The sequence below is a fragment of the Microcaecilia unicolor genome, chromosome 3, assembly GCF_901765095.1.
Source record: "Microcaecilia unicolor chromosome 3, aMicUni1.1, whole genome shotgun sequence".
NCBI lineage: Eukaryota > Metazoa > Chordata > Amphibia > Gymnophiona > Siphonopidae > Microcaecilia > Microcaecilia unicolor.
In genome coordinates, this window is record NC_044033.1 from 475,459,567 (window position 1) to 475,474,369 (window position 14,803).

At 44.5% G+C, this 14,803-nt stretch overlaps 1 protein-coding gene across 1 annotated transcript in view; it reads left to right on the forward strand.

Moving 5' to 3' along the window:
- Positions 1-14,803, forward strand: part of SDHAF4 (succinate dehydrogenase complex assembly factor 4) — a 36,786-nt gene that overhangs the window by 10,232 nt on the left and 11,751 nt on the right. The window contains exon 2 of the mRNA XM_030199005.1: positions 12,851-13,003. Within this exon, the coding sequence (XP_030054865.1) occupies positions 12,851-13,003 (153 nt within the window). The remainder of the gene's footprint in view (positions 1-12,850; positions 13,004-14,803) is intronic.

The following is a 14,803-nucleotide window of genomic DNA, read 5'->3' on the forward strand; positions in this document are numbered from 1 at the left end:
CAGCAAACTAATTAAGCAGTAATATTTCAACAGTCTGTGCTAATCACAGATTACTCTCATATAGTGTTCTCAGTCTTTGAGTTCTTATACCAGTTGGGATAGACCCTCAACTGACAAGGATCAAGCTCTCAAATTCCAAGAAAGCCAGAATCTGGGCAAGAAAGAGTCTCAGTGTGAAGCCGAAGTTCAGCCGCTCCTGCAGTATACAGTTGACCCTTCTTTTCAGCTAGTAGATTCTTTGGTTCGGGTCAGGCGCAACTTCAATGGCTCCGCTGGATCTCTTTCTGCTCTCCACTGTTTAGGCTCCGTCTGATCCGTGCTGGGCTCAGTCTGGTCAGCAGACTTAATTCGAGACCAATGGACCCATGGAGTTATCCCTGCGACCTTCACAGCTGCAGGGGTAGAAAGCAAAACAGTAAAAGGTCCTTTCCATCGGGGCCCCAAAGGCTGGAGCCTCCAGTCTTTCACCCAAACTCTATCCCCTGGCAGGAAGGAATGTACCTGAGCCTGGAAGGGGACAGGGTTTATTTCTCTCACATAAGACTGAAGCTCAGAAATTATCTTTCCCAAGAGGGCTACCTGCTCCTGCACCTGGGCAGACCCTAAAATCCCTATGTCTCCCTTAATTCCCTGTAAAATGGCTGGGGGCTTCCCATACACAATTTCAAAGGGAGAGAGGGCTGTTCCTTTAGTTGGGGTGCATCGGAGGCGGAAGAGGGCTAGTGGCAATGCCTGTGGCCATTTCAATTGGGTTTCCTGACAAATCTTTGCTAGGCTATTTTTCAAGGTTCTGTTTGCCCGCTCAACCTGCCCTGAACTCTGGGGACGATAGGCACAATGCAATTTCCAGGTAATGCGCAATGCGCGGGACAGGGCCTGAAGTGTGGCTTCAACAAAGGCGGGACCATTATCTGAACCTATGGCAAGGGGCAGTCCATACCTGGGGATGACATCCCTAAGGAGAGCTCGAGCTACTTCTGTGGCTTTCTCAGTGACTGTAGGATATGCTTCCACCCACCCAGAAAAGGTACAGACCATAACTAAGAGATATCGGAGCCTACCGCTCCTGGGCATTTCTGTGAAGTCTATAACTAGGGACTCAAAGGGTGTTAGTCCTCTAGACTGAACTCCTGGTGGAATACGGGGTCCCTGACGAGCATTATTCTGGGCACAGAGAGTACATCGGGCAGAGGCAGTGGCAACCAGACTATCCAATCCTTCCAGCACCACTACTCGATTGAGTAGGCGGGCTAGTGCTGTTTTCCCTAAGTGTGATAGGTCATGAGCTTGAGACACTACAGGCCAAGCTAGGTGGCGTGGCACCAGAACTCTGGTATCAGGGAGATGTAACCAGCCATCAGGTCTCCTTACTGCACCTTCCTCTTGAGCCCATTTCTCTTCCACTTGGGTATATATAGGTGTCCATTCTTGCAGTCGGATTTGGAACAGGGGGGTCACAGTACTTGCTGGGGGTCCTCGAGCAGCTTCCTTGGCCACCCGATCAGCATGGCGGTTCCCTCGGGCCACTGGAGTATCTATTCTTTGGTGTCCCCTGCAGTGAATGACAGCTACCTTCTTAGGGGCCCACACAGCCTCTAGCAGCTGAAGTATTTCAGGTCCATACTTAACAGGTTGGCCTGCAGCATTTATGAGTCCCTTTTCCTTATACAAAGCTCCATGAGCATGTAGGGTTGTGAAGGCATATTTGGAATCAGTATAAATGTTGGTTACCAGTCCTGCTGCTAACTCCAGAGCTCGTATGAGGGCCACAAGTTCTGCTTTCTGGGCTGAAGTTCCTTGGGGCAGGGCTCTTGCTTCTATCACCTTGTCTTCTGTCACCACAGCATAGCCTGCCAGTCGCTTGGAGTTCTCCACATAACTGCTTCCATCTGTAAAATAAATTACATCTGGGTCCCTCCATGGAACATCTTTAAGATCTGGTCGACTGGAGTACACTTCATCCATAGTTTGGATACAGTCATGATCCGGTGGTCCCTCAGATGCTGGCAAAAGAGTAGCAGGATTGAATGTAGCCACTGTTTCCAGGTGTATCCGTGGATTCTCACACAAGCTGGCTTGGTACTTAACCATACGGTTATTTGTAAACCAGTGATTGCCCTTATACTCCATGAGGGTGAGAACTGCGTGGGGGACTTTAACAACCAGTTCTTGCCCCAAGGTCAACTTATCAGCTTCCTGGACCAGTAAGGCTGTTGCTGCAATGGCCCTCATGCAGGCTGGCCATCCTTTAGCCACTCCATCCAGCTGTTTAGACAGGTATGCAACAGGCCTCTGCCAGGATCCCATCATCTGGGTCAGCACACCCAGAGCAACCCCCTGTCGCTCGTGGACATACAATGAGAAAGGTTTCTCCACATCAGGAAGGCCTAACGCAGGGGCTTGGAGTAGGGCTTTCTTTATGGCAATGAAGGATTGTTGAGCAGTAGGTCCCCATTCAAATGGTTCCTTTTCACCCCCCTTTGTGGCCTGGTAAAGGGGTTTCGCCATCAATGCAAAATTTGGAATCCAAATTCTGCAAAATCCAGCTGCTCCCAGAAATTCCCTAACTTCCCTTCTGGACTTGGGTTGGGGAATTGCAGCTACCGCTTGCTTCCTACTAGCATCCAGTCTCCGACTTCCCTGGGAAATGCAAAAGCCCAGATACTTCACTTCTGACTGACAAAGTTGGGCCTTTGAGCGTGAGACCTTATAGCCTGCATCCAAGAGTAGCTCCAGCAATTCTCTAGTAGCCTCAAAACACTCTTCCTGGGTCACTGCTGCAATCAGGAGGTCATCTACATACTGGAGTAAAACTCGCCTGGAAGGCTCAGATTTAAAAGTCTTAAGGTCTTGCCCTAGGGCTGTCCCAAAAATGGTGGGGGAATTCTTGAACCCCTGTGGCAGGCGGGTCCATGTATACTGAAGCTTCCTTCCTGTTACTGGGTTTTCCCATTGAAAGGCAAAAAGCAATTGACTGGCTGGGGCCACCCGAATACAAAAGAAGGCATCTTTTAGGTCTAGTGTTGTGAAATGGGTAGCCCCAGAAGGTATCAATCCTAACAGGACATATGGATTAGGCACTACAGGGTGTAATGAGATAGTGGATTTGTTAACCACTCGTAAGTCTTGGACTGGCCGGTAGTCCTCAGTCCCTGGCTTCTGAACTGGCAATAGTGGCGTATTCCATGGAGACTGGCAAGGACGAATAATTCCATGGGATAACAGACGATTCAAATGTGCTTGAATCCCTTCCAGAGCCTTTCTGGGAATTGGGTATTGGCGAAGATGGATTGGCCGGGCACTTGGAAGTAAATCTACATGTACAGGAGGAATATTTCGGGCCAACCCTGGGGGATTATCTTCTGCCCATACCCCTCTGACCTGAAAGCTATCTACCAGGGGTAGGTCAACTTGGCCATGTGACTGATGCAGCCGCCATTCTTCTTCAAGAGGGCAGCAGAAACTCAATATACCCTTAGGGCTGGATGTTGGGGGCCGAAAGGAGACTGAAGTCTGGCCATCAGAGTCAAAGGAAATTTGGGCCCTAAGCTTGGACAGCAGGTCTCGGCCTAACAAAGGGATTGGACAGTCTGGCATATACAGGAATTCATGAGTGACTATGTGTGAGCCTAATTGGCATCTACGGGTTGTCAGGAAAGGCCTCCGGTTCTGCACCCCCGTGGCACCCACCACTCGGACAGTTTTTCCAGACACAGGCGCTAATCGCTCCGTTACAACAGAATGTTCAGCTCCTGTATCAATCATGAATGGAATTGAGCGGCTCCCTATAGTTAGCTTGACCATAGGTTCCTGGGAGCCCAGTTTGTAGGAACCCGGTCTGTCCTATTCGTCCCATTCTGCCATCTCGGCTATCCCGATGATGTCAGATTCAGGAGGCTCATATCTTCCCTCTCGAACTCGGCCTCGGCTTCCTCGATCTCCTGGTCCCCTTCTCAGTCCCTGGCGCCTCTGGGGGCATTCATCTTTCCAGTGCCCTCTTTCCTTACAATAGGCACACTGGTCCCTCTCCAATCTTGGTCTGGGATTCTCCCCCCTTGGCCGGGATTGATTGAAGGAATCTCGGGGCCTGACTGGTGGTCCAGGGTCCCACTTTGGCTTCCCATTAGCTAGAGGTCGACCTCGGTTAAGGGTGGAATTAGTAATGGCTGCCGCTAAAAGGTCGGCCTTCTTCTGCATCTTCCGGTCAGCCTCTCGGCGCACCTCCTGATCTCTATTAATGAAAACCTTGGTTGCGATCTCAATTAGCTGGGTGGTATTCATCCCTGCGAATCCCTCCTGACGCTGCAACTTCTTCCGGATATCTGGCATACTCTGGGCCACCAATGCACTATTCACCATTCTCTGATTTTCTTGGGCTTCAGGGTCAAATGGGGTGTATGTTCTGTAGGCTTCAATTAGTCGCTCTAGAAAGGCCCCAGGGGATTCAGTTGCCCCTTGGAGAATTTCAGAGACCTTTGCCAGATTAATGGGCCTCTTTATGCCTTTCCTCATACCTTCCAGTAAGTCCCGGCAATAGCCAGACAACAGTTCATAGTGCTGCCCATCATTTGGATCCCAATCTGGAGCTGCGCGAGGAAACCGAGCTCTAACCCATCCCTCTGGGTCCTGTGTCCCCCCGGGGACACGCTCTCGCGTGATGGCCTCAGCATTTTGCAAAATCTTCCGCCTCTCCTCAGTTGTGAAGAGGGTCAGGAGAAGTTGTTGACAATCAGTCCAGGTTGGGTTATGGGTGGCCATAATGCTAGCCACTAGGTCCACCACTGCCTGAGGCTTTTCAGTATAAGAAGGATAATGCGTCTTCCAATTCAGGAGATCAGTGGTTGTGAAGGGTACATACTGATAGGCCTGTGCCTGTATAACCTGACCCTGATTATTAGGATCCGGTCGAGTGGTAGTTACCTGACGAAGTGGCAGAACTCTCGAGGAGGTGGGAATAGAACCTGAGGTAGAGCTAGGAGCTACCCTCCTATCATGCTCAAAGGTGATTGCAGCAGGTCTAACCCATTCAGTGGAGGTATGTTGAACCCCTGAGGGATGGGGAGGGGTACTCATAGACTGAGAGGTGGTCACAGGTGATTCAGTCCATTGAAAGGGATGCCGGGCCCCTGATGAGTGGGTAGGGGTATTAGAGGGAGAGGCTGGGCTGTCAGGAGTTGAGGAGTCAGGGAGTGGAACCCAAAACGGGTCTTCAGAGGTTAACAGGAGAGGATTTGGCACAGAAGGGTAGAGGCCAGGTGAAAAGTCCAACCTAGGGTGTGGCAGGTTTGGCACAGGAGGGGAAGAACTATCCGGAGAAGCCTGTGCTGGAGAAGCTTGGGCTGGGCGGCGTGGATCTCTGGGGGTAGCACGGAACCCCAACAATGGGCCATAAGGTGGTGGCTCAAGGTCTGAGGGGTCATCAGAGAGTATGGGTTTCTCAGACAGGGTAGGGGCGGAAGCCACCGATTGGGTGGTAAGCTTCCTAGGGCTCTTTCCCTCTTCTAGTTTAGATTTTCTAATCTTTCTTTGAACACGGCCTAACATAAATTTTACTGGGGATCCCATATAAATTTTCAACCAGGAGGGAGGGTCAGTCACAAGGCTGTCCCAGGAATCTATATAAGGGAGTTGTTCAAAATATTCTGGTTCTCTTACAACTATGCTGTAGACCTTCCGGATTACTTCAATATCTAAGCTGCCACTAGGGGGCCACCCCACTCCCATAGATGGCCACCCAACTTCACACAAGGTTCTTAAAGTACTTGAGCTTAAAGTCTGTCCATAGTCATTAATTAAAAATCCTTTTTTAAAGTTTTTAAGCATACAATCTAGGGGGGTAGCAATTTGTCTAGATGATTTCCCACCCATAATGCTTACAGTTACAACACACAAAGAGGGGGGGAATTTTTGAGAATGCAGTAAGGGGTCTGCACTCTCGAGACACTAGGTAGACAGACAACAATCGCTTCCTTCCGTTGCTGACCAATTGAACTCGCGTTAATTGGAAATGCAGCTATAAGAAGTCCGCACTCATTAACATTCAGGCATCACACATTCATTCAGTACAGAAAATCCCACCCAACAATTTCAGATTTCTCAGATACAGATAAGCTCAAGCGTTTTCGCTTCTAGTCCCCGCGACTAGAAGGTACTAGGGCCTTCGCTGAGAATTGATCAGATTCTCCTTCCCTCCTTCTTGAGGGGCTGATTTACAATTTTCTAGCTAGAATTACAATACAAAATACAGAATACATACCCGGCGAATGTTCTCCAGTCAGTTGGGTGCTGGGATTAATGCAGGATTCATCCCACCGCTGCCACCAAGAATTGTTGCAGGAATTGAGATAGGAATTTGTGATGCTTCAGGAGTCAGACAGCACACACCAGTATGAGAGAAAAATCTTCTTTATTTGCCAGCAAACAAAGCAAGACATCAGTTCTAGCTCTCTTCTCTTTCTCTCAGCTCTTTTTGTGTCATGTGGCTTCTGTCTCAGCTCTCTGTGTCTTCTCCTTCTTCTATCTGTTCCTTCTGTCCTTCTCTTTCTTCTGAGCTCCTTCTGACGTAAACTGCTTCTGCTCCCACTTAAATAGGGTCCTAAGCCCTCCTCCTAGCCTAGCCTAGCCCAGCCCCCTTACTCTCCAATTGGTTAAGGAATAGATTGGTCACTTTGCCTCAACCAATCATTACTTTAAAAATATCAGTTACATAGGTTCCAGACATCCTAAACTGACCTCTGACCTGGGGCCCCTTAAGCCAGACATTTGGTCTCCAGAACTCTTATATTTCTCATTATGATTGATTTCTCATCTATAGCTTAACTGGGTTCCCTTAGAGACCAAGAGGCCCTAGTGAGATTGGTTATTCTCATATTCCTAGTCTGGTTCATACTAACTGCTAACTAAACTCTGGCATTCATTAAAGGGGTCAAAAGCCAATCTTACTTAATAGCATACATATCAGGTTATTACTTCCAGGAGGCCAGTCCTACACTTAGCTATAATTAATCAAGACTTTTCCTGACCTTCTTCACCTATCAGCTTATACATTGAACCAGCCAGAACTATGGCTAAGTCAAACCACATGTTGATCTCCTTAACTGCAGTCTTAAACAGCAGACAAAGAGTAATACAGAATTTAACAGACATTCTACATATTAACTACACAGAATACACATATTCTAAAATAAGCATTCTTATAAGACATATTCTAAACATCAGGGATATCTAGAATTATTTAGAATCTAACTAGCATTAAACTAATTCTTTTAAAACTACGGCATGTCTGGCTCATGCTTTGTTCATTCATAATAGTTTACAGCTGTGCCAGCTAGCATTGGCAATTCACAAGGGACAGAGTTTCATTTCTCACTGACCTTTCCTAACCTTAGCTCGGCAAACGTAAATAACCTAAACCAGATGACATTCCTTCACTTGCTAGCAGAACTGAGAATTTAAAATAATATCTGAGCACCTTTAAACAAAATTAACCCTTCATATGATTTCTTATATATGATTATGCCCATGGCTGCTTCAGGTGAAAACTTGGCTCTTCAACCAGGCCTTTAGTGGAAGAAGTAACTAACTTGGTAGTGTCACGCACACACACAAGTAGTGACACGGGCTGCACATATTGCAGCAGGACATGTTTACCAACTCCTACCCTAGCTGAGATAATGTATAACAATTTCTCTGACCTCGTGTGCAACTTTCTTTAAATTAGTCACCTTACTTTCTAACTCCTGTTACTCTCTTACCTATCTATATGTTAACCATGTCTCTGACCTTATATGCAACTTTCTTTAAATTAGTCACCTTATTTTCTAATGCCTCGTACTCTCTTATCTATGTGTTCAATCTCTGCTTATACCTTTCACTGTCAGTTAAAATGTTCTATTACATATTATGTTGACATTGTAAGTAGTATACTATAACACCAAACAATTGTAGATTAATTATATATTAAAAAAAGGAAACTTCAATAGCCGAGGTGCCTACATAGATGGTCTACCCCCATAAAGGGCACTTATTACCTGTTTTAGTAAAGCCTCTGAAAAACCACAGCAGAAAACAACTCCCAAAAGGGAGAAAAAAATGCTGTAGCCAAAAAACAGAGGAAAGCTAACTACAAAACATCTCTAGGGTTAGTGTCAGAAAAACTCAACAACCTAGTGAAAATGTCAAAAAATGCCACAAGTGCACAGGAAATATTTCTACTTAGCTTCTCCACCCGGGTGGTTACTGCAGCTCAATAATGTCGGCTTTTAATCTTCAACCAGGCCTGGCTCAGGGGGAAACAAACAGGACAAAATTTTTTTCAGTCACAAAGTCCAGATACAAAATAGAATAAACGCTCTCAGAAAGATTTACCCCCATCCTGATGTTAGAGGGGAGGACCAATATGATGTACTGCTCAATTAAAGACCGGCTAAAAAATTACCATCACAGAATCAATAAAACGCTTCCCACTCCAGTGGACCATTTAATCCATTTGGTGCCATTGTTTGTAAATTGTATATCCATTTCTGCTCCTTTTGATGTAGACAACGGGAAACATCTCCTCTCTGCCCGTTGTCCACTATTTGTTCAATAGCCATGCACCGCAATTGTTCAAATGAATGATGCAGCAACATGCATTGCTTTACCAAAGGCATATAAGCTTTTCCTGCATTAATACTATATTTATGTTCAGTCAGTCTCTTCTTTAGCATGTGCTTAGTTTGACCTATGTACTGCAAGCCACAAGGACATTTAATAAGATATACCACTGCTTTAGGAATGCGATTAGTGGTACATCTAATGGAGATCCATCTCTTTTTGTCCATATCCCAGAATTTAGATGTTTCTTCAGTAACTTAAATAACACAATGACCACATTTAGAATGGCCCAGATTATGAACAGATCTATCAGTCCAAATATCAGATTAACAAAACAAATCATCAAAATTGGCTCTCCTTGAGAAAAAAAATCTCATGAGTTGATAAAATACTCCAATTTTTCTGGATGATTCTAGCTATCTTTGGAGATAAGGAAGCATACAGTAAGTTGCAGGAAATGTCTAAAGTTGAAAGTTCCCGATCTTTATCTTCTAACAAAACCTCACGATGATTTAAAATCGCACGTTTATATGCATGCTTTATCACTTTCTTTGGATATCCCCGCACCTGCAGCTTGTCGCTTAGAAGTTGCTTTATATTTCATAGAAGAATAACATATCCTTCTATAGTGCAAAAATTGAACAAAAAGAAGACTGTTTTTAGTATGATAAGGATGCATACTGTCGTATGCCAACAAAGTATTACAGTCAGCTCTTTGTGTAGATGTCAGTCCCCAACACACCATTACAGTTACTGACTTCAACATCTAAAAACCAAATTTCCGATTGATGAACCTCATGTTGAATTTTATAGAAGGATGACAGCTATTTAAAGATATCACAAAGTCTTCCAAGATTTCTCTGGTATCTGACCATATGACAAAAATGCCATCAATAAAGCGCCACCAACATAGCACATGTTCAAAAAGAGGTAGCTTGTAAATAATTTGATCTTCTAAACTAGCCATAAATAAATTAGCCACAGAGGGGGCACATGAGGCTCCCATCGCAATGCCAGATAGTTGCAAATATAAGCCTCCATTAAATAAAAAATAATTGTTCTTCAAAACCAGTTCAGCCAATTGGAGAAGAAAAGAAGTAGATACTGGTACAGGTCTAATTGGTACAGGTCTAATACGCAAGTCTAGAAGCTTTTCCAATACTTTAATGGCTTCATCTTGTGGAATAACTGTATACAAAGATTGAACATCTAAAGTAACCAACAAAGCAGATGGAGGTATTACATGTAAATCCAAGGAGGAGTCTCCACGGAGAGTCAAAGCAAAACAGCAAAAGTAGAGACTGACAAATGCGCAAACCAATAGGGAGATAATATAAAAAAACCAGTTTATTCAGAATATTCATATCAAGGACCCAACACGGTCCGTGTTCCGGCGCCAAAGCACCTGCCTCAGGGTTCATAAACAACTTTTTCTGAGAAGAAGCTGATTGGCTTGAATAATTCCTTAATGTATGCACGTGGTTATAAAAACAAGTTAATCCACAGAGAGAACAAAAGACCAGCCAACCGATCTGTGGATTAACTTGTTTTTATAACCACGTGCATACATAAAGGAATTATTCAAGCCAATCAGCTTCTTCTCAGAGAAAGTTATTTGTGACCCCTGAGGCAGGCGCTTTGGCGCCAAAACATGGACCATGTCGGGTCCTTGATATGAATATTCTGAATAAACTGTTTTTTGATATTATCTCCCTATTGGTTTGCGCATTTGTCAGCCTCTACTTTTGCCGTTTTGGTATTACATGTAAGTCACAAATCTTATTGAGACAATGAGTGGTGTCTTCTTTTCAGAGTCTCCCTTTGCCTTATCAGCACTTTTTATTTGACTTGCCATTCCTTATGCTGTTTTCTATTGTTTTCAGTTGGATCCTTCTATTTTCTGAAGAATTTTCTTTTAGCTCTAATAGCTTCCTTCATCTCAGTTTTTAACCATGCCAGCCATCATTTGGCCTTCCTTCCTCCTTTTTTAATACATGGAATATATCTGGTCTGGGCTTTTAGGATAGTATTTTTGAATAGCATCTAACCTGATGTAAATGTTTGATCTTTGCAGCTGCTTCTCTGTTTTTTTTTTTATATGGGAGAAAGTGGGATGTTTGACCACTTTCTCCCATATCTGTATTCTCTCGTGGGGCATTCGAGTTCTCCGCTTTTTGCGGATTATCTGGACATATACCTCTGTTTTTTGACCATTCTCCACAGACATCCCATTAGAGCACCCTAGGGAGCACTGCAGTGGACTTCACAGAAAAGGCCCCACGTATACGTCTCACCATAACCCCCCCCCCCCCCCAAACGCACTGTACCCAACTACAATAGCCCTTAAGTCTACAGGTAACACCTGTATTTATTTGAAGTTTGCTCACACCTTTTTCAGTAGTAGCTCAGGGTGAATTACATTCAGGTACACTGGTTATTTCCATGTCAGTCTCACAATCTAATTTTGTACTTAAGGCAATAGAGGGTTAAGTGACTAGCCCAATATCACAAGGGCAGCAATGGGATTTGAACCGGGCACCTCTGGATGTCGAAGCTGGTGCTCTAACCACTAGGCTACTCCTCCACTCCACCTATATGTGGGTACATTAGGTTTTTGGTGGGCTTTGGAGGGCTCACACTTTCCACCACAAGTGTAACAGAGTGGGATATGGGCCTAGGTCCCCTTCTCAACAGTCCACGTGCACCGGCCACTAGGCTACTCCAGGGACCTGCTTGCTGCTTTAATAAGGACTGGCCATAACATGAAGCTGTTATAGAGGCTAGTATGTACTGTTTCTTTCACATCTTTGGGGGGTGGAAGGGGATTAGTGACCACTGGAGGAATAAGGGGAGGTTATGCCATTAATCCCTCCCATAGTCATCTGGTCATTTAGAGCACCTTTTTGTGACTTAGTCATGATGTAAAACAGGTCTAGACCACACTTTTAGCCCTGAACCAGTGGTTCCCAAACCTGGTCCTGGAGGCAGGCGCCATTATGTGGGTGTCCTGTCTGATTCATCCAGTTCGGAATAGCGTCCGTGAAAGAATTCCAAGATGATTTGAGTCAGGCTCCTGCTGATGCAATTAGTGACACACAGAGCTGTGTCAGAATCCAGGAGTTTAGAGTATTTGAAATGTGAAGGAGAAAAGCACTGTGGTCAGTTTGAAAGAATTTACATTACAAGTGAAGACTTCTTTGTATTTAAGTGACAACACCTATTATCACAGAAGACAGACAGTATGATTCGTTGAGATCAGCTGACTTTTTGATGATTTCCGTCAAATTCTTGTAAAGGTTCCTATACTTTTACCCCAAAACTTTAGAGCACTATATCCTTCAATAGAAGCTAAGATGATTTCCCTTTGTATTGATTTGTGATATATGTCAAGATAATACATTACATCATCATCATGTTTTCTATTACCATTCAACCCAAAACACTCTGTAATACTAGATGTCAACTCTCTGTTCATTTCCACTAGCCACGATTTATTGTAAGCCACATTGAGCCTGCAAAGAGGTGGGAAAATGTGGGATACAAATGTAATAAATAAATAAGAATTGGGTGCAGGAATTGAGGATAAATGTGGTCATACATTAAGATCTAAGTTATTGCTCTCTGATGTTATAATATGGAGGAAGAATTATTTTAAAGTGACATTGGTTTGGAATGTTGAATGAGTAGAAGATTGAAAGTTGGGTTGAAGAATGGTATGTTTAAGACATATGGGCAGTAGCTATATGCATGTAGTGTTTTATGGAAGATTTGTAAGCAATAAGTCTATTTGTATTAATAATATACATGGTTCATGATAAATAAATCATAGTTATTGTTAGTTTGGACAATGAATATTCATGAGAGACTTGCATGCATTGCCTCCGCTGCATGCAAATTTTTCTCATGAATATTTATTGTGGATATCCTAAAAACATGACTGGCTGGGGTGCCTCCAGGACTAGGTTTGGGAACTACTGCCCTGGACATTTTTGTTTTGTTCTGCTCCATTATGGCAGAAAAATGTCCAAGTTTTGGGAATGTCTAGATCCCGCCCTTAACACACCCCCTTGTGATTTGGATGCACTGCATACAAACTGCGTAGAAAACCATCTTTAAACTGGGTTTCAAAAATGGCGATGTGGACGTGGCAAAAGTTTATCTGCTGGTTTGTGCCACTTTTTGGACGTTTTCTGTTTCAAAAATGAGCCCCATTGTATTCTTGATCAACATTTTAACATGTTACCTATTTTTATAGTGGGTACTGGACTATATAACCCTTGGAGAGAGGCTAGCTCTGGTTCAGAAGAAAAACTGAAACTGGACAAGAAACCTCTTAAGAAACCTAAGACACCTCAAGGCCGTTTTGATGAAACGGAAGAGTCTAGTGCAGAGAAGGACCCTTTGGAGAGTAAGCAATGTTTTTACGAGGAATGTTAAGTGTTACTGTAACTGTCATTTATGATCTCAGAACAAACATGTTTAAGAACTTCTGTGGTGACCTTTATGTTTAAACTGACCTAAAAAAAAAAAAATCATGTTGCCTCTCTGTTTTTCAGATGGTTGTACTAGTCAGTACAATCATAATTTGCAAAGTATGTCGTTGTACTGTTGCCTCACATTTAATGATTAGGAAGAGATATATGCTCCATGGTTTGTTCTAGGTGGCCACAATCACATATCTGATAAATAAAATCAAAGATACTCTGGGTGCCCACATATCCCACATGAGGGTGGATATGAGTTTGCTTTGCCTGCAAGCAATGCAGAAAAAGCAAAGCCAGGAATTTTGTGGGACATCTAACTCAAGATATTTGGAATTTCTTTTGAATTCCATTGGTTTTCTATGCTTCATCAGGTGTAAAATAAAATTTTTGATGATGAAGGGCTTGCATGAAAGTGAAGAGCATCACTGAGGCCCTGTTGATGGGAGTTTTTTGGTTTCCTGGCGTTTTTCATGGAGTTGCAGCTTAACATTAAATGATAGCCAAATGTTAGGTACATTGTGAAGATTTCATGGCTGCATCAATATCGACACACATTTATATATTACCGCCTTCCCCAGTCAGGTCCTGTGCGGTTTACATATCTGAGTACATATTAAAAACAAGAAACTACATAACTGGGGGAAGGTCGACAGTCGCTCAAATGTGCATGGTTCGGAATAAGGTATCTTTTAAAGATATCACCAAAACAGGGAAGATAGGGTGTCCTGATAGTGAGGTTGCAAAAGAGATCGTAGTAGATCAGGAGGGGCATAATCGAAAGTGGGTGCCCATCTCCGTGGGCGGCCATGCGAAGGGGTGGGACAAACCGTTTTTTGAAAAAAGATGGGCGCCCATCTTTGTTGGATAATACGGGTTGTGCGGGGCAAATGCCTAGGATTTGGGCGTTTTTGAGCTGGGCGCTATCGGTTTTCAGCGATAATGGAAACCGAAGGCGCCCAGCTCAAAAACGAACAAATCCAAGGCATTGGGTCGTGGGAGGGGCCAGGATTCGCAGTGCACTAGTCCCCCTCACATGCCAGGACACCAACTGGGCACCTTAGGGGGGCACTTTTACAAATTAAAACAAAATTTTTAAATTGCTCCCATGTGCAGAGCACCCTTCCCTTGTGTGCTGAGCCCCCCAAATCCCCCCCAAAACCCACTGCCCACAAGTCTACACCATTACCATAGCCATAAGGGGTGCAGGGGCACCTACTTGTGAGTACAGTGGGTTTTGGGGGTTATTGGAGGGCTCAACATTAACCAGCACAAGAGGAACAGGTAGGGGGGGGATGGGCCTGGGTCCGCCTGCCTGACGTCCACTGCACCCACTAACAACTGCTCCAAGGGACCAGCATACTGCTGTCAGGGAGCTGGGTATGACATCTGAGGCTCGCATACAGGCTGTCAAAAAAAGTTTTTAAAGTTCTTTTTTTGTGGTGGGAGGGGGTCAGTGACCACTGGGAGAGTCAGGGGAGGTCATCCCCGATTCCCTCCGGATGTCATCTGGCCAGTTGGGCACTTTTTTGGGACTTGGGTTGTGAAAAAAAAGGGTCCAGCAAAAGCGACCCAAATTCTCGCTTCTGCCGCCCTTTTGTTTTCAATTATCGGCCGAAGGCACCCATCTCTCCTATGCCAATAAACACGCCCCAGTCCTGCCTTCACCACGCGTCCGACACGCCCCCATCAACTTTGTTCATTCCCGCGACGGAGTGGAGTTGAAG